This window comes from Doryrhamphus excisus, chromosome 21, assembly GCF_030265055.1.
Source record: "Doryrhamphus excisus isolate RoL2022-K1 chromosome 21, RoL_Dexc_1.0, whole genome shotgun sequence".
NCBI lineage: Eukaryota > Metazoa > Chordata > Actinopteri > Syngnathiformes > Syngnathidae > Doryrhamphus > Doryrhamphus excisus.
The window spans coordinates 8,435,136-8,455,073 of record NC_080486.1 but is presented as its reverse complement, the minus strand read 5'-3'; the positions used below and the strand labels follow the sequence as shown (position 1 = coordinate 8,455,073).

Below are 19,938 nucleotides of genomic sequence, written 5' to 3'. Positions count from 1 at the left end.
GTTTAATACTGGCACCATGTAAAAAAAAATATATAATTACAATATCAAATAAAAATACATTAACTGCTGTCTGCACAGTGGACATGTGGGTTTTCTCCGTGTACTGCGACTTCCTCCCACAATCCAAAAACATGCTAGGTTAATTGGCGACTCCAAATTGTCCATAGGTATGAATGTGAGTGTGAATGGTTGTTTGTCTATATGTGCCCTGTGATTGTATATAACAGTATAGTGTATAAAAATATTGTATATAACAATATAAGTCACTAAATTCATCATACAGCAACTTCACACTCAAATATACAAACATGTACCAATATGAATATAAAAAACAACAAACAACTCCTTAAAAGTTTTCCCATACTGTATTGCATCTGAGCAACGCAGTCATTGGTATGCTGCAATGACGTTAGCCCCTCTCTGGGCTCCTCAAATAAAGACACACATCATCAAAAGTATAAGATGCAGATGTATTTACTACACTAAAACGGTCTGAAAGTTTAATGAATGTTAAGGAATGTTTCCTCCCACATTCCAAAAACATGCTAGGTTAATTGGCGACTCCAAATTGTCCATAGGTATGAATGTGAGTGTGAATGGTTGTTTGTCTAGATGTGCCCTGTGATTGGCTGGCGACCAGTCCAGGGTGTACCCCGCCTCTCGCTCACCGAAGACAGCTGGGATAGGCTCCAGCACCCCCTGCGACCCTCGTGAGGATAAGCGGTAGAAAATGAATGAATGAACGTAGAAACCCAAGGCTCTGGAGGTCCGCCGGGACTCGTCATGGATCTTTGAACTTGGGTGTGTGTGTACGTCAATGATGCCGGAATTGGGTTCCAGCCTGAGCCCACAGCAGTGAGGTCAGCCCATTTGCAGACAGTCAATCCCCATAAGCAAACAGCTTTAACCTGCACGTCCAACACGGTGACAGGTTAAGTGCTCAACGGGCAGGGCGCTTTTAAAGGTAACAATCTGCAATAATTGCATGAATATGAATGTCAAGTGTTGCAATAAGCCCACAGCAGCTGGTGCACCAAAAACGTTGACATTTAAGCGCTAAGCCGGCAGGTGTGGGCCGTCTTTTCTGACGGAACATTCCAGCACTTGACAGGAGGACGGGATATTTTATGTGCAAAGAAACTAACTTTAAAATGAAAGGGGAGAAATACACGGTTGGATTTTAATTAGTGCTGCCAGACGCTTCAGTTTTATCATATTTTTATGGTTCTACTAATTAATATAATTAACAAATTAATTAGTTACAACCATAAACATGCCTTTTTTTGACAGCTTCCATAAAATGTTTTCTCGTAATTTCCATTTTATGAACCTAATTTTACAAAAATACTTTTTTTCTTTAATATTTCCACTCTATGCTACAAACATTGCATTTTTCCTCAATGTGATGAGTTTATTCTTGTGAAATTGTGCCTTTTTTTCTTAAGATATTATTATTATTTTTTTATTAATATTTTTTGTATCCTCATGCTTGCAAATTGCCACGGAATTTTCCCAAAATTCCAACTTTATTCTTTATTTTTTTCCCTATATTACAAAAGCCATTCTTTAATATTAATATAATATAATAGAAAAGCGGTAGAAACTGAATGGATATTAATTATATTATATTAATTTAATATATAATTAATTAATTAATTATTTGTTAAATATTAATTTATATTAATATATATAATATATTCATATTAATATATTATTATTAATTAAGATATAACATAATACACATAATATTTATATATTACTATTAACATATATAATTTTTAATATTAAGATATTAATATATCTGTATGCGACTAAAATAAAAAATACAAATATTAAATAAAAATATTTTTCTTCGCAGTATTATTTCAGAAAATTTACTTTTTTTGCAAATTACAATTTTTTTGTTTATTGTAACATTATTTATTTGGTTCTATTTTCTTACTTTGTTTGCTTATTTTTGTTTACGTTAATGATGCCATTTTTGCATAGCTGCTAGTAATGTGAGTTTCCCTGGGAGATAAATAAATAGAAATAAATCAAAAATACTTTTGGAGTGTTCTGTGGGCCGTGGCCTGCAACTTTGGACAATCTGTATTAATCGTCTTTCATTTTGAATGAGCAAAGAGACTCGAGAAAGAACACTTTAACCAAAGTGCTTGTAAAATGTTGATTTTTACTTAATTTTAGTTTTATTTTACAGTTTTTCCTGAGTTTTTCTGAGTCCGCAACTTTGGACAATCTGTATTAATCATCTTTCATTTTGCATGAGCAAAAAGACTCGGGAAAGAACGCTTTAACCAAAGTGCTTATAAAATGTTGATTTTTACTTAATTTTAGTTTTATTTTACAGTTTTTCTGAGTCCCTAGCTCTGTCCCCACTGCCCCCTGCATTCCATAGCAGATAATAAACATAATGATAAAGGTCGGGGGGGGTACTGTCAGTAGAGAACTCAACATGTGTGACAGTAGGTGGATAATGTTCTGTAATTGCTGCTCTGCCGGGCCTTTTGCTAACAGATAAATATCTGAACTATGGCTCTTACACTAGCGTGCTATCATCAGCTAGCTTTTTGCCGTCTCCAGTGTCATACCTGTGTGTCAGTGGATGTGTGATTGCATCTCTTCCACACGGATTACACCAGGAATCGGGGAGATGCTTGTCCAAATACTTCACTGCTAAGCTACGATAACATTGGGATGGTTTTGGATAGAAAAAAAAGCCATATTAAATTGAATTGATGTCGGATCAAAAAAATATTAGTAGCTGTGGCTGTAGGCAACCTACCAAGCAGCATTTCCAATATTGGTTGTGTTGCTGCTATGTAGTGCATTTTGTATGCTAGCATGCTAGACATTATTTGCCACATTGCCGCATTTTTATTGTAACAAAAACTGTTGACAAGCTAGCTCTGTAGCTCCTGTCAAACAGAGGATCTTTGACAAGTGTTATTGCTGTTGGTTTGTCAAAACAGAAGAGGACTTTGTCAGATAGAGGATCTTTGTTTAGTGTTTCCGCAGTTGGTCATTTAAAACAGCAGAGTGCTCCTGTCACATATTGATGATCTTTGACAGGCATTATTCCAGTACATCCTGGAAAACATCAAAGCACCCCTGTCATATATAGATGATCTTTGACTAGTAGATCTTTAAAAACAGCGACAAGCTACAGTCACATGGAGGTCCTTTAATGAAAAGTACTGTTTCTGCACTAGGTTCTTAAAAACAGCAGAGTGCTCCTGTTTATACATAGAGGATCTTTGACTAACATTATTGCATTATATTCTTAAAAACACCAAAGCACTCCTGTCACATGTAGATGATCTTTGACTAGAATTATTGTATTAGATCCTTAAAAACACCAAAGCACTCCTGTCATGTATAGATGATCTTTGACTAGCATTATTACATTACATCCTTAGAAACACCAAAGCATTCCTGTCACATGTAGATAATCTTTGACTAGAATTATTCTATTAAATCTTTAAAAACACCAAAGTACTCCTGTCACCTGTAGATGATCTTTGACTAGAATTATTCCAGTCGATTCATAAAAACACCAAAGCACTCCTGTCACATATCAATGATCTTTGACTAGAATTATTTCAGTACATCCTTAAAAACACCAAAACACTCTTGTCACATATAGATGATCTTTGACTAGAATTATTGCATTATATCCTTAAGAACACCAAAGCACTCCTGTCACATTGAGATGATCTTTGACTAGAATTATTCCAGTCATCCTCAAAAACACCAAAGCACTCTTGTCACATATAGATGATCTTTGACTAGAATTATTCTATTCAAACCTTAAAAACACCAAAGCACTCCTGTCACATATAGATGATCTTTGACTAGCATTATTACATTATATCCTTAAAAACACCAAAGTACTCCTGTCACATATAGATGATCTTTGACTAGAATTAATCCAGAATTATTCAAGTACTCCTGTCACATATAGATGATCTTTGAGTAGAATTATTCTATTAGATCCTTAAAAACACCAAAGTACTCCTGATCTTTGACTAGAATTATTTCAGTACATCTTTAAAAACAACAAAGCACTCGTGTCACATATAGATGATCTTTGACTAGATGTTTTCATGTACGCCCTTAACAGCAAAAAAAAAAACACTCATCAGGGTTTTTAAGCAGCCACTTCTAAAACGCTGTGTGACAGGAGTACTCTACTGTTAGTAAGGACCTCCACGTGTCCCATAAAGACAATCTTTGACTAGCAGATCCTAAAAGACAGCAGGGAGCTCCTATCATATGTTTTTTTTTACAGTAGGTCCTTAAAACAGCGTGTGTTTAAACGCATGACTATAAAGTCTTTGTGATGATGTTCTCCATCTGGTGAAGTCCTCGCCTCCCGTTTTTTACGGTTACATCCAACCTTATGCCTCCCCTGGACCTATTTAGCGGACTAGGACGGCTGGTAAACGCTATGATCTTCCCGTCTGTGATCCCTGATTGGGATCATCTCGTGGAAAAAAATGTCCAAGAGAGCCGACTTCTATTCCGTGAAGCCATCAGCAAAAAGATTGGGGGTGTAATTACATAAACACAGAGGGATTCTTGTCATGCTTTGGACGTTGGTGCGGCTCTCCACAAAGTCTCCGACCGTCTTGGCGGATTCTTGGTATGCAAAGTAACATTTTTGCTTTCTGGTCCTCCATGAATGGTGCCATGTTGGTTCAGGACACAGCGGGTCCATAACGTTCACATCTGCGTTATGTCAATGTTTGCCTATAGTGAAGTCCATCTGCATCCCGTCCATCTCCTCTGCTCTTATCCCATCCCAAATGTTCTTTCCTCCTCCGTTTTCTCTCCAGACAGACGTCATATTTCCTCCATCTGCTCTTGACATCCACTCCTCTTCTTTCCCTATCATTTGCTCCTCTTACCTACCTTGTGTGTGTGTGTGAGCGAGATCTTCAGCGTCGGACGTGTAGCTGCAGCTTCCTCATACTTCATGGTTTTATTTCACACCTCATCTGGATTCAGTCAATAGACAGCTCTTTGACGGGAGCCAATCATGAGCTATGGAACAAAACATTGGAAATTGCATGAGGTCATCAGTCCATATTAACAGTAATAACGCCATTCAAACTCATCACACAGCAACTTAACATTCAAAAGGTATTTAGGAAATGTATGTACATTTCAGCAGCTATTTTAACATTTACCCAAAATGCATTGCAGCCAAAAGAGCAGCTCACTGGAGGACAAACAACATAGATGGATGAGGTTCTGGTACACAGAGCCCAGAGGGAGGCTGATGTCATTGCAGCTCTCCAGTGAATGCATTGCTCAGATGCTATGCGTTATGGGGAAACTCATTTCACACTTGGTAATGGTAATGGTTTTATTTCATTTGAACATGCTGTTGCTGTAACTGTTAAATATGAAATTTGTACACTTCCTGCTTTCCTAAATTTTTTTTTTTTTTTTTTACTTTTTTATTTTTTTTATCACGTACCGAAGTACGTATGACCATCCAATGACATAATGGTTACCATATTAAGTGTCAATATAGTGATATGTATAGCACATCATGACTGGTTCAAGACTCTTCATCCTTGTATTTAGCAAACATCAACTGCTTGTATTGTTTCTTGAATTGGCTCATCGTTGTGCATTGTTTAAATATCGGTACAATTGTATTGGTACATGTTTGTATATTTCTGAGGCATACTTTTGGCATGTGATTAATTTAGTTTTCTCAGCAAGACTGTTATTGTATAATGGCATAATGGAGTATAATGCAGTGGGTTGAAAAGCACATTGTGACTGAACTGACTCGCAAACGGCACAATATTTAAATATTTAGTAGTACTTCTGACGTCAAGGAGATTTTAGCCGCAGGGTTCAACGTTTAAGAAAAAAGTGTAATTTACGGTAATTTAAATATAATTTTCTAACCACATTACTCTACATTTGAAACAGGCTGCCAATTCCAAACATGAGTTTATCATTCCATTTGTTCTCGTCACTCCAAGGGTTTTAAAATACCGTGACCTCATGTGGTGAAAGTGCCATCTCGCTCCTTATTAGTGCTTCCATTTTTTTTTACCATGTGTCCCTAACGAGCGCTATTTCTTCACCATTTCTCTCCCGTTCTGCTTGGTTTGACACCCGAGTTTATGCAAGTTGGCAGTCGGCGTGCGCCAGGTCAGCGTCGTCTTGGCACGTTGCCGTTCCAGCCTGATTGGCTTTTTTTCACATCCATTCGGGCTGGAGGAACAAAATGTGTCATTGGTCCATTTTAGGCGGGTCCCCACGTCGTAAAGTGACCAGAATGTTTTTTAACGAGTCTGGCCGTGGCACAGAAATAGATTGGACTTGTTACCTCACGTTTGGCCTGTAAACGGGCCTTCAAAATAAAGTCTAATAAAATAAAATCTCTCTAATGACATGTGAAATATTGACTTAATAAGACCTGCTTTACCCGTTTCTTACTCCCTGTTGAACATTACTGTATAACTGTATAAAGGGGGGGTGGAAGTGGTAATATTCTGATAAGAAATCAGTGCAGTAAGGTAACTTTTTGCTTTTTTTTTGGGGGGGGGGTAATTTTTGTTTTTATTAAGACTTAATTGTAGTAAAATTTCTCTATATATTTTTTTATTTTTAGAATAATATTACTACTAGTTTTTCATGTATTTTAAATCATTTATAATTTATACAATAAATGAATTTTTAAATGTATTTTTTCCTGAAATATTTTTTTAATAAAATTATATTTTTCCTCATATTAACATTTCTTTCTTCCTGTATAATTTTGTTTTAAAGTAAAAATTTCTCTATTTTTTTATTTTGGAATAATATTACTACTAGTTTGTCATGTATTTTAAATCATTTATAATTTATACAATAAATAAATTTTTAAAATTTATTTTTTGCCTGAAATATTTTTGTATAAAATTATATTTTTCTCATATTAACATTTCCTTCTTCCTGTATAATTTTGTTTTGAAGTAAAAATTTCTCTATATTTTTTATTTTTATTTTAGAATAATATTACTACTAGTTTTTCATGTATTTAAATCATTTATAATTTATACAATAAATGATTTTTTTAAATGTATTTTCTTCCTGAAATATGTTTTTAATAAAATTATATTTTTCTCATATTAACATTTATTCTTCCTGTATAATTTTGTTTTAAAGTATTTTTCCCCCAAAATATTTCAATTTTTTAAAATAAAATTATATTTTTCTCATATTAAAATGTTTTTTCTTCCTGTATAATTTTGTTTTAAAATATATTTTTCCCCAAAATCTTACCATGACAAATTTTTTTTGCACTATTATAACTTGACTCTCATAAATGTATCTAATTAATTAATTGCATTAATTCTCATGAATGTTAAATTACAATATTCCATTTATATTACAAATATTCCATTGGTTTAGTAAGTGTTGTCTTCAGCGGAGATACAAGGTGGTAATTATTAACGACTTGTAGTGTTTGCGTTGTCTGATAGCAAACACAAGGCATTGTGTTCCGCCCATGCTGGAATTGGAGCGTGCGTGCGGTGTGGCATCTGCAGCGCAAGCACATCTTGGGTTGTCTTTATTTCCACACACAAACCCTAAAAAGGTCCTTAATGATACACTGGGCTCCTTCCTTTTTGGAGCCCAATCGTATTTACATGTCCAAACAATTGTGTGGCTAAGTGGCGTCTTCCACGCACCGTTTGACGCGTAGGTAACAATTAGGTGCTGGCGCTACATCGGACGCATAAATCCATCTCGGGTTGCCAGTCGGTCTGCACTTCCAGTCTGCGGTTGGTGAAAGTGCGGTATGTTGAAAATGTGTGTGTGTGTGTGTGATTTGTTGTATTTGTGAGTCCGATCTATTAAGTTGCACATTTTTGTCAAATTTAGCACGTTTTTGAGGTTGTGCTATTTGTGCCTCCTTGGTTGTATTGGACCATCAAAGTGTCTGCAGCCTCTTTGCTTTGGGAGGGGCGGGCGGGGGGGTAATGATAATGGTTTTATTTCATTTGAACATGCATCAGATTACAATTGAATGCATCACATAATCAGTTCACAGTTCCACATGTCCAAAAGGAGTAGGAAGAAGCAAAGCTTATTAAATCCTACCCCTCCATCTGGTACTTTTACAATCAGTAACTGTTACATTTGTTCACTTCCTGCTTTCCTAATATAAATTAAATTAAATTAAATTGTACTTTAAAACAAATTATACAGGAAGAACAAAAAATGTAATATGAGAAAAATATAATTTTATTTAAAAAATATTTCAGGAAAAAAATACATTTAAAAAATCATTTATTGTATGAATTATAAATGATTTAAAATACATGAAAAACTAGTAGTAATATTATCCTAAAATAAAAATAAAAAATATATAGAAATTTTTACTTTAAAACAAAATTATACAGGAAGAAAAAAAACTTTTAATATGAGAAAAATATAATTTTATTAAAAAAACATATTTTTTAATACATTTAATTAAAGTAAATTAAATTTTACTTTAAAACAAAATTATACAGGAAGAAAAAAAATGTAATATGAGAAAAATATAATTTTATTAAAAAAATATTTCAGGAAAAAAATACATTTAAAAATGCATTTATTGTATGAATTATAAATGATTTAAAATACATGAAAAACTAGTAGTAATATTATCCTAAAATAAAACTAAAAAAATATAGAGAAATTTTTACTTTAAAACAAAATTATACAGAAAGAAAAAAACTTTTAATACGAGAAAAATATAATTTTATTTAAAATATTTTTAAATAAATTTTTAAATTAAATTAAATTAAATAATTTTTAAAAATATTATTATTTTTTAAACATTTAGGAAGATTGACAAAGTTAAATGTCTCCAGGCCTTTGTATGATATAATACATAGCTGATGCTGACATAGGTAATTTTTTAATTTTTTGTCATAATACAAGATTATTCTCATAAAATGACAGTTTCTTCTGTACATACAGTATTAAAAAAAACAAAAGTTTGTAATGTTCCAACCTGGGCTAACAAAGTTCCGTCTGTGTGTCCCCGTCCCACAGTGGAGCATGACCGGCAGCTCTCTGCAGAGCGGCGCCACCACAAGGAGTTTAAGTTCAACCTGTCGCAGATCCCCGAAGGCGAGGCCGTGACGGCGGCCGAGTTCCGCCTGTACAAAGAGTGCGTGGGCCGAGCCTTCCGCAACGACACCTTCCTCCTCAGAGTCTACCAAGTGGTCAAGGAGCACTCGGACAGGTAGGCCACTGTGTCCTGTGGAAGGGGAGAAGGTTTTTGCAGCGGGCTGAGTCAACACGGACGAGGTTTACAATGTCCAATGAAGCAAAAACACGACTCCCACAGAAATAGCAGCGCTTCAAAATCCTCCTGTCCAGGCAGCTAATACATGACTAACATTTACATTGCATCCTAAATCCTACGTAAACATCAGGGAGATCTTGGGGAGCGCCACTGCTGACAGGAGATATGCTCCAATGCATTGATTTCTTATTGAAATATTACCACTTCCACACTACCCATTTACTTGTTTGATTCTAACTGTAATATTTTGGCACATTAAGAACAAATGTTTACTTCACAAAATATTAGGATGGAATTTTTATATTTTAGGTCAGATATTGGATTTTTGCATTGATTTCTTATCGGAATATTACCACTTCCACACTGCCCATTTACTTACAAAATATTGTAATATTTTGGCACATTCAGAACAAATGTTTACTTTTCTTCACAAAATATTTGGATGGAATTGTAATATTTTAGGGATGTCCGATATTGGATTTTTGTCCGAAAACCGATATTGCAATCATTTCTTATCGGAATATTACCACTTCCACACTCCCCCTTTGCTTGTTTGATTCTAACGTCAATATTTTGGCACATTTACGAACAAATGTTTACTTTTCTTCACAAAATATTAAGATTGAATTCTAATATTTTAGGGATGTCAGATATTGGCTGAAAACCGATATTGTTATATATAATTTATTACATAATATTATATATGTGGAACATGACATATCTCCCATATCTCATCATCAACGAAACATGTGATACCAATATTGCATTTAAAAAAAAATATTTTAAATTTTTTAAATGTAATTATTGGCCCGATATCACCATAACATATTTATTATATTTATATATTTATTTACATATATTATATTATATATTATACATATTATTATATTATATTCGATGAATATATTATATAATATTATATTATTATATATATAATATATATATATTTTCCTCTAATAATAATTTTGCTCATAATAGTAAGATTTTATCATAAAATTGTGCTTTTTAATAGGATTATAACTATTCTTCTTAAAATATTAAATTTGTAGATGTAAAAATATACTTGTAATTAGTACCAAAAATTTATTTACTTAGAATATTATGACTTAACTCATGCATTTTTTTCCTCTGAATATTATCACTTTTTTTCTTTTAATATGAACACTTTTCTGAAACTTTTACAACTTTAATATAGTTACGATAACATAACTTTTACATTACTTTTATATTTTACATAGCATAAAAATGCTTTTTTTCTACAAATTAAATGAATATTTACATTAAATTAAACTGTTCTATATTTTTTCATAATATTAGGTCAATATTTCGGCCTTTGTAGCCAACATTTATGCTAAAATTCCGTTTATTTCTTGTAATATGCCACCTTAATTCTTGTCATACTGAAGTCCCTGGTTTGCAGACTTACTATATAGCCGGCGTCCTTACTTGTTTAAACAGTTTGGGTGCGGTCCCAAACCGTTCTCAGGCTCAAAGTGATCCAGTGTGGATTGAAAGGTTCCAAGAAGTCCATCTAAAGATGCTGCCAAAGTATATTTGTCCATTCTGTCTAAAGGCTTGTAGACTATCAGGAGCTACTTATTTTCTGCATTCCTTTATCCCTACAATGGCTGCTTTTGTACCTTCCAGCCTACACGTAAAGCCTTTTATTTTCACACATACATGGCAGATTAAAGGGCCCGGAGAGCTCTGTATTATTTTAGGAACTTCTTTTCTTTAACCATGCCTGCTTGGAACCGTAAAAAGGAGCACGAGGGGCCACACTGCGGGAGAAAAAGTACAATTAAAGAAACATTTTGTGCCAGAAAATGCCCCCTCCCCCCAAAAAAAAACCTCCCCCCAGGTGTCTGTCCACAAGACGTCCAGAACGCAACTCGGGGTGTGGCGGGCTAACGGGTAGAAGCACCCTAATTAATGAGCAATAAAGACCAAGCGCTGCCCCACGACCGCAGGGACATTCTCCGAACACCTGGATGATTGCGAGGCTTTGATGTGCGGCCGACGCCGTGTTATTACGACTCTAATGGGACGGTGGGAGGACGGGGCCCTCTTATCACTCATCCTCTCGCCAGCGCTGCTGTCTTCTCATTAAGCACTCGTCACTCACTTCATTCTTCTGCTCGGCGGGACGCAGTCCTCCATTATTTGGACTAACTGGTCCGACGCCGGTCACCTCTGACCTCACAAATGGGCCAAAAAGTCCCCCAGATGCACTCTGACTGTTGGAGGTGCAATTCCTTATATAATCCAATACGCAATACCTAATACAAATCAATAACATAATCAATACAATAATATAGTTATCATATGTGCTGGGTTACATTTCACAAGGAAACTAACTCTTAATTGGAAAAAAAGTAATAAAAAAATAATTTCATAATGGAATAAGGTTGTATTGCATTATCACATTTGATTAAAAAAATCTATATTTGTAACAAAATAGAAAGATTTTAATAAAAAAAGGAAATGTAAAAAAATAATAAATGCCACGATTAATATAATGTAAAAAGTAAAAATGCCAAGTGTGTATGATGTATAGGAAGGCACTATACTTTTGGACACTATGTATAGTTAGGCATTTATGCATATATATGTATGCATGCATGCGTATACGTTATGTATGTATGTGTGTGTGTGTGTGTGTGTGCGTGCGTGCGTGTGTGTGTGCGTATACATGTATGCGTATATGTATGTGCATAGGTATACGTATGTATGTGTGTATGTATGTATGTATGTATGTATGTATGTATGTATGTATGCATGCATGTATGCGTATATGTATGTGCATAGGTATACGTATGTATGTGTATACATATGTATGTATGTATGTATGTATGCGTATGTATATATGTGTATACATACATATGTGTGTATGTATGTATGTATGTGTGTGTATGTATGTATGTGTGTGTGTGTGTGTATGTATGTATGTATGTATGTATGTGTATACATATGTATGTGTGTATGTATGTATGTGTATACATATGTATGTGTATACATATGTATGTGTATACATATGTATGTGTGTATGTATGTGTATACATATGTATGTGTGTATGTATGTCTGTATGTATGTATGTATGTATGTGTGTGTGTATATGTGTGTATGTGTGTATGTATGTATGTACGTATGTATGTATGTATGTATGTATGTGTATACGTATGTGTATGTGTATACGTATGTATGTATGTGTATACGTATGTATGTATGTGTATACATATGTGTGTATGTATGTGTATACATATGTATGTGTGTATGTACAGTGAAGAAAATAAGTATTTGAACACCCTGCTATTTTGCTATTTCTCCCACTTAGAAATCATGGAGGGGTCTGAAATTTTCATCGTAGGTGCATGTCCACTGTGAGAGAGATAAACTAAAAAGAAAAATCCAGAAATCACAATGCATGATTTTTTAACAATTTATTTGTGTGATACAGCTGCAAATAAGTATTTGAACACCTGAGAAAATGAATGTTAATATTTGGTACAGTAGCCTTTGTTTGCTATTACAGAGGTCAAACGTTTCCTGTAGTTTTTCACCAGGTTTGCACACACTGCAGGAGGGATCTTGGCCCACTCCTCCACACAGATCTTCTCTAGATCAGTCAGGTTTCTGGGCTGTCGCTGAGAAACACGGAGTTTGAGCTCCCTCCAAAGATTTTCGATTGGGTTCAGGTCTGGAGACTGGCTGGGCCATGCTAGAACCTTGATATGCTTCTTACGGAGCCACTCCTTGGTTTTCCTGGCTGTGTGCTTCGGGTCGTTGTCGTGTTGGAAGACCCAGCCACGACCCATCTTCAATGCTCTGACAGAGGGAAGGAGGTTGTTCCCCAAAATCTCACAATACACGGCCCCAGTCATCCTCTCTTTAATGCAGTGCACTCGTCCTGTCCCATGTGCAGAAAAACACCCCCAAAGCATGATGCTACCACCCCCATGCTTCACAGTAGGGATGGTGTTCTTCGGATTGTACTCTTCATTCTTCTTCCTCCAAACACGCTTATTGGAATTATGACCAAAAAGTTCTATTTTGGTCTCATCTGACCATAAAACTTTCTCCCATGACTCCTCTGTATCATCCAAATGGTCATATGCAAACTTAAGACGGGCCTTGACATGTGCTGGTTTAAGCAGGGGAACCTTTCGTGCCATGCATGATTTCACATCATGACGTCTTAGTGTATTACCTACAGTAACCTTGGAAACGGTGGTCCCAGCTCTTTTCAGGTCATTGACCAAGTCCTGTCGTGTAGTTCTGGGCTGATTCCTCACCTTTCTTAGAATCATTGAGACCCCACGAGGTGATATCTTGCATGGGGCTCCACTCCGATTGAGATTGACCGTCATGTTTAGCTTCTTCCATTTTCTAATGATAGCTCCAACAGTGGACCTTTTTTCACCAAGCTGCTTGGTAATTGCTCCGTAGCCCTTTCCAGCCTTGTGGAGGTGTACAATTTTGTCTCTGGTGTCTTTGGACAGCTCTTTGGTCTTCGCCATGTTACAAGTTAAAGTCTTACTGATTGTATGGGGTGGACAGGTGTCTTTATGCAGCTAACGACCTCAAACAGGTGCATCTGATTCAGGATGATACATGGAGTGCAGGTGGACTTCTAATGGGCAGACTAACAGGTCTTTCAGGGTCAGAATTCTAGATGATACACAGGTGTTCAAATACTTATTTGCAGCTGTATCACACAAATAAATTGTTAAAAAATCATGCATTGTGATTTCTGGATTTTTCTTTTTAGTTTATCTCTCTCACAGTGGACATGCACCTACGATGAAAATTTCAGACCCCTCCATGATTTCTAAGTGGGAGAAATAGCAAAATAGCAGGGTGTTCAAATACTTATTTTCTTCACTGTACATAACGTCCAAAACATGAAAAAATGCCTTACTATAGCCTTACTATATATCATGTCCAAAAAATGAAAAAAATGCCTTACTATAGCCTTACTATACATAACGTCCAAAACATGAAAAAAGCCTTACTAAAGCCTTACCATACATCATGTCCAAAAAATGCCTTACTATAGCCTTACTATACATAACGTCCAAAACATGAAAAATGCCTTACTATAGCCTTTCTATACATCATGTCCAAAAAATGTCTTACTATAGCCTTACTATACTTCATGTCCAAAAAATGCCTTACTATAGCCTTACTATACATAACGTCCAAAACATGAAAAATGCCTTACTATAGCCTTTCTATACATCATGTCCAAAAAATGTCTTACTATAGCCTTACTATACTTCATGTCCAAAAAATGCCTTACTATAGCCTTTCTATACATCATGTCCAAAAAATGTCTTACTATAGCCTTACTATACTTCATGTCCAAAAAATGCCTTACTATAGCCTTACTATACATAACGTCCAAAACATGAAAAAATGCCTTACTATAGCCTTACTATACATCATGTCCAAAAAATGCCTTACTATAGCCTTACTATACATCATGTCCAAAAAATGAAAAAAATGCCTTACTATAGCCTTTCTATACATCATGTCCAAAAAATGTCTTACTGTAGCCTTACTATACTTCATGTCCAAAAAATGCCTTACTATAGCCTTACTATACATAACGTCCAAAACATGAAAAAAGCCTTACTATAGCCTTACTATACATCATGTCCAAAAAATGAAAAAAATGCCTTACTATAGCCTTACTATACATCATGTCCAAAAAATGAAAAAAGCCTGACTATAGCCTTACTATACATCATGTCCAAAAAATGAAAAAAATGCCTTACTATAGCCTTACTATACATCATGTCCAAAAATGCCTTACAATAGCCTTACTACACATCATGTCCAAAGAATGCCTTAGTATAGCCTTACTGTACATCATGTCCAAAGAATAAAAAAATGCCTTACTATAGCCTTACTGTACATCATGTCCAAAGAATTAAAAAAAAGCCTTACTATACATAACGTCCAAAACATGAAAAAAAGCCTTACTATAGCCTTACTATACATCATGTCCAAAAAATGCCTTACTATAGCCTTACTATACTTCCTGTCCAAAAAATGCCTTACTATAGCCTTACTATACATAACTTCCAAAACATGAAAAAATGCCTTACTATAGCCTTACTATACATCATGTCCAAAGAATGAAAAAAATGCCTTACTATAGGCCTTACCATACATCATGTCCAAAAAATGCCTTACTATAGCCTTACTATACATCATGTCCAAAAAATGCCTTACTATAGCCTTACTATACATCATGCCCAAAAAATGAAAAAAAAAGCCTTACTATAGCCTTACTATACATCATGTCCAAGAAATGAAAAATGCCTTACTATAGCCTTACTATACATCATCTCCAAAAAAATGCCTTAGTGTAGCCTTACTATACATTATGTCCAAAAAATGCCTTACTATAGCCTTACTATACATCATCTCCAAAAAAATGCCTTAGTGTAGCCTTACTATACATCATGTCCAAAAAATGCCTTACTATAGCCTTACTATACATCATGTCCAAAAAATGCCTTAGTATAGCCTTACTATACTTCATGTCCAAAAAAAGCCTTACTATAGCCTTACTGTACATAATGTCCAAAGAATTAAAAAAAGCCTTACTATAGCCTTACTATACATAACGTCCAAAACATGAAAAAATGCCTTACTATAGCCTTACTATACATCATGTCCAAAGAATGAAAAAAATGCCTTACTATAGCCTTACCATACATCATGTCCAAAAAATGCCTTACTATAGCCTTACTATACATCATGTCCAAAAAATGCCTTACTATACTTCATGTCCAAAAAATGCCTTACTATAGCCTTACTATACATAACGTCCAAAACATGAAAAAATGCCTTACTATAGCCTTACTATACATCATATCCAAAAAATGAAATTAGCCTGACTATAGCCTTACTATACATCATGTCCAAAGAATTAAAAAAAGCCTTACTATACATAACGTCCAAAACATGAAAAAAGCCTTACTATAGCCTTACTATACATCATGTCCAAAAAATGAAAAAAATGCCTTCCTATAGCCTTACTATACATCATGTCCAAAAAAATGCCTTACTATAGCCTTACTATACATCATGTCCAAAAAAATGCCTTACTATAGCCTTACTATACTTCATGTCCAAAAAAGGCCTTACTATAGCCTTACTATACATAACGTCCAAAACATGAAAAAATGCCTTACTATAGCCTTACTATACATCATGTCCAAAACATGAAAAAAATGCCTTACTATAGCCTTACTATACATCATGTCCAAAAAATGCCTTACTATAGCCTTACTATACATAACGTCCAAAACATGAAAAATGCCTTACTATAGCCTTTCTATACATCATGTCCAAAAAATGTCTTACTATAGCCTTACTATACTTCATGTCCAAAAAATGCCTTACTATAGCCTTACTATACATAACGTCCAAAACATGAAAAAAGCCTTACTATAGCCTTACTATACATCATGTCCAAAAAATGAAAAAAATGCCTTACTATAGCCTTACTATACATAACGTCCAAAACATGAAAAAAGCCTTACTAAAGCCTTACCATACATCATGTCCAAAAAATGCCTTACTATACTTAATGTCCAAAAAATGCCTTACTATACATAACGTCCAAAACATGAAAAATGCCTTACTATAGCCTTTCTATACATCATGTCCAAAAAATGTCTTACTATAGCCTTACTATACTTCATGTCCAAAAAATGCCTTACTATAGCCTTACTATACATAACGTCCAAAACATGAAAAATGCCTTACTATAGCCTTACTATACTTCATGTCCAAAAAATGCCTTACTATAGCCTTACTATACATCATGTCCAAAAAAAGCCTTACTATAGCCTTACTATACATCATGTCCAAAAAATGAAAAAAATGCCTTACTATAGCCTTACTATACATCATGTCCAAAAAATGCCTTAGTATAGCCTTACTATACATCATGTCCAAAAAATGAAAAAAATGCCTTACTATAGCTTTACTACACTTCATGTCCAAAAAAAGCCTTACTATAGCCTTACTATAGTTCATGTCCAAAGAATTTAATAAAGCCTTACTATAGCCTTACTATACATCATGTCCAAGAAATGAAAAAATGCCTTACTATAGCCTTACTATACATCATGTCCAAAAAATTAAAAAAAAGCTTTACTATAGCCTATTTCCAGAAAATAAAAAAAATGCCTTACTATAGCCTTACTATACATCATGTCCAAAAAATGCCTTACTATAGCCTTACTATACATCACGTCCAAAAAATGAGAAAAATCCTTACTTATAGCCTTACTATACATCATGTCCAAGAAATGGGAAAAAAAGCCTTACTATAGCCTTACTATACATCATGTCCAAAAAAATGCCTTACTATAGCCTTACTATACATCATGTCCAAAAAAATGCCTTACTATAGCCTTACTATACATCACGTCCAAAAAATGAAAAAAAGCCTTACTATAGCCTTACTATACATCATGTCCAAGAAATGAAAAAATGCCTTACTATAGCCTTACTATACATCACGTCCAAAAAATGAAAAAAAGCCTTACTATAGCCTATGTCCAGAAAATGAAAAAAATGCCTTGCTATAGCCTTACTATACATCATGTCCAAAAAATGAAAAAAAGCCTTGCTATAGCCTTACTATACATCACATCCAAAAAATAAAAAAAGCCTTACGATAGCCTTACTATACATCATGTCCAAAAAAGCTTTACTATAGCCTTACTATACATCATGTCCAAAAACTGAAAAAAAGCCTTACTATAGCCTTACCATACGTCATGTCCAAAAAAAATGCCTTACTATAGCCTTATTATACATCATGTCCAAAAATTGAAAAAAAGCCTTACTATAGCCTTACTATACATCACATCCAAAAAATGAAATAAAAGCCTTACTATAGCCTTACTATACATCATGTCCAAAAAATGCCTTATATATGTACACATATACATACGTACATGTACACATACATATGTGTACACATACATACATACGTACATACATGTGTACACATACATACATACACAAACATATATACATACATATGTATACACATACATACATACACACACACACATATGTATACACATACATACATACACATATACATACACATACTATGTATACACATACATACATACACACATACATACATAAGTATACACATACATATATACATACACACATACATATGTATACACACATATGTATGTATAGTAAGGCTATAGTAAGGCCTTTTTTGGACATGAAGTATAGTAAGGCTATAGTAAGGCATTTTTTTGGACATGATGTATAGTAAGGCTATAGTAAGGCATTTTTTTGGACATGATGTATAGTAAGGCTATAGGAAGGCATTTTTTTCATTTTTTGGACATGATGTATAGTAAGGCTATAGTAAGGCTTTTTTCATGTTTTGGACGTTATGTATAGTAAGGCTTTTTTTAATTCTTTGGACATGATGTATAGTAAGGCTATAGTAAGGCATTTTTTTCATTTTTTGGACATGATGTATAGTAAGGCTATAGTAAGGCTTTTTTCATGTTTTGGACGTTATGTATAGTAAGGCTATAGTAAGGCATTTTTTCATGTTTTGGACGTTATGTATAGTAAGGCTATAGTAAGGCATTTTTTGGACATGAAGTATAGTAAGGCATTTTTTGGACATGATGTATAGTAAGGCTATAGTAAGGCATTTTTTGGACATGAAGTATAGTAAGGCATTTTTTGGACATGATGTATAGTAAGGCTTTAGTAAGGCATTTTTTTAATTCTTTGGACATGATGTATAGTAAGGCTATAGTAAGGCATTTTTTCATGTTTTGGACGTTATGTATAGTAAGGCTTTTTTTAATTCTTTGGACATTATGTACAGTAAGGCTATAGTAAGGCTTTTTTTGGACATGAAGTATAGTAAGGCTATACTAAGGCATTTTTTGGACATGATGTATAGTAAGGCTATAGTAAGGCATTTTTTGGACATGATGTATAGTAAGGCTATAGTAAGGCTTTTTTTCATGTTTTGGACGTTATGTATAGTCAGGCTTTTTTTTATTCTTTGGACATGATGTACAGTAAGGCTATAGTAAGGCTTTTTTTGGACATGATGTATAGTAAGGCTATAGTAAGGCATTTTTTTCATTTTTTGGACAAGATGTATAGTAAGGCTATAGTAAGGCTTTTTTTTGGACATGATGTATAGTACGGCTCTAGTAAGGCATTTTTTGGACATAATGTATAGTAAGGCTATAGTAAGGCTTTTTTGGACATGATGTATAGTAAGGCTATAAGTAAGGCTTTTTTTTCATTTTTTGGACATGATGTATTGTAAGGCTACACTAAGGCATTTTTTTGGAGATGATGTATAGTAAGGCTATAGTAAGGCATTTTTCATTTCTTGGACATGATGTATAGTAAGGCTATAGTAAGGCATTTTTTTCATTTTTTGGACAAGATGTATAGTAAGGCTATAGTAAGGCTTTTTTTTGGACATGATGTATAGTACGGCTCTAGTAAGGCATTTTTTGGACATAATGTATAGTAAGGCTATAGTAAGGCTTTTTTGGACATGATGTATAGTAAGGCTATAAGTAAGGCTTTTTTT

General features: G+C 34.2%; 2 protein-coding genes across 2 annotated transcripts in view; both read left to right on the top strand.

Moving 5' to 3' along the window:
- The window catches only part of zgc:101569 (uncharacterized protein LOC449822 homolog), a 41,137-nt gene extending 31,940 nt beyond the window's left edge, over positions 1-9,197 (top strand). Inside the window, exon 9 of the transcript XR_009120562.1 lies at positions 9,055-9,197. The gene's annotated coding sequence lies outside the window, so the exon portion shown is untranslated. The remainder of the gene's footprint in view (positions 1-9,054) is intronic.
- Positions 1-19,938, top strand: part of bmp6 (bone morphogenetic protein 6) — a 39,429-nt gene that overhangs the window by 14,785 nt on the left and 4,706 nt on the right. The window contains exon 2 of the mRNA XM_058060302.1: positions 9,055-9,247. Coding sequence (XP_057916285.1) covers positions 9,055-9,247 — 193 coding nt within the window. The remainder of the gene's footprint in view (positions 1-9,054; positions 9,248-19,938) is intronic.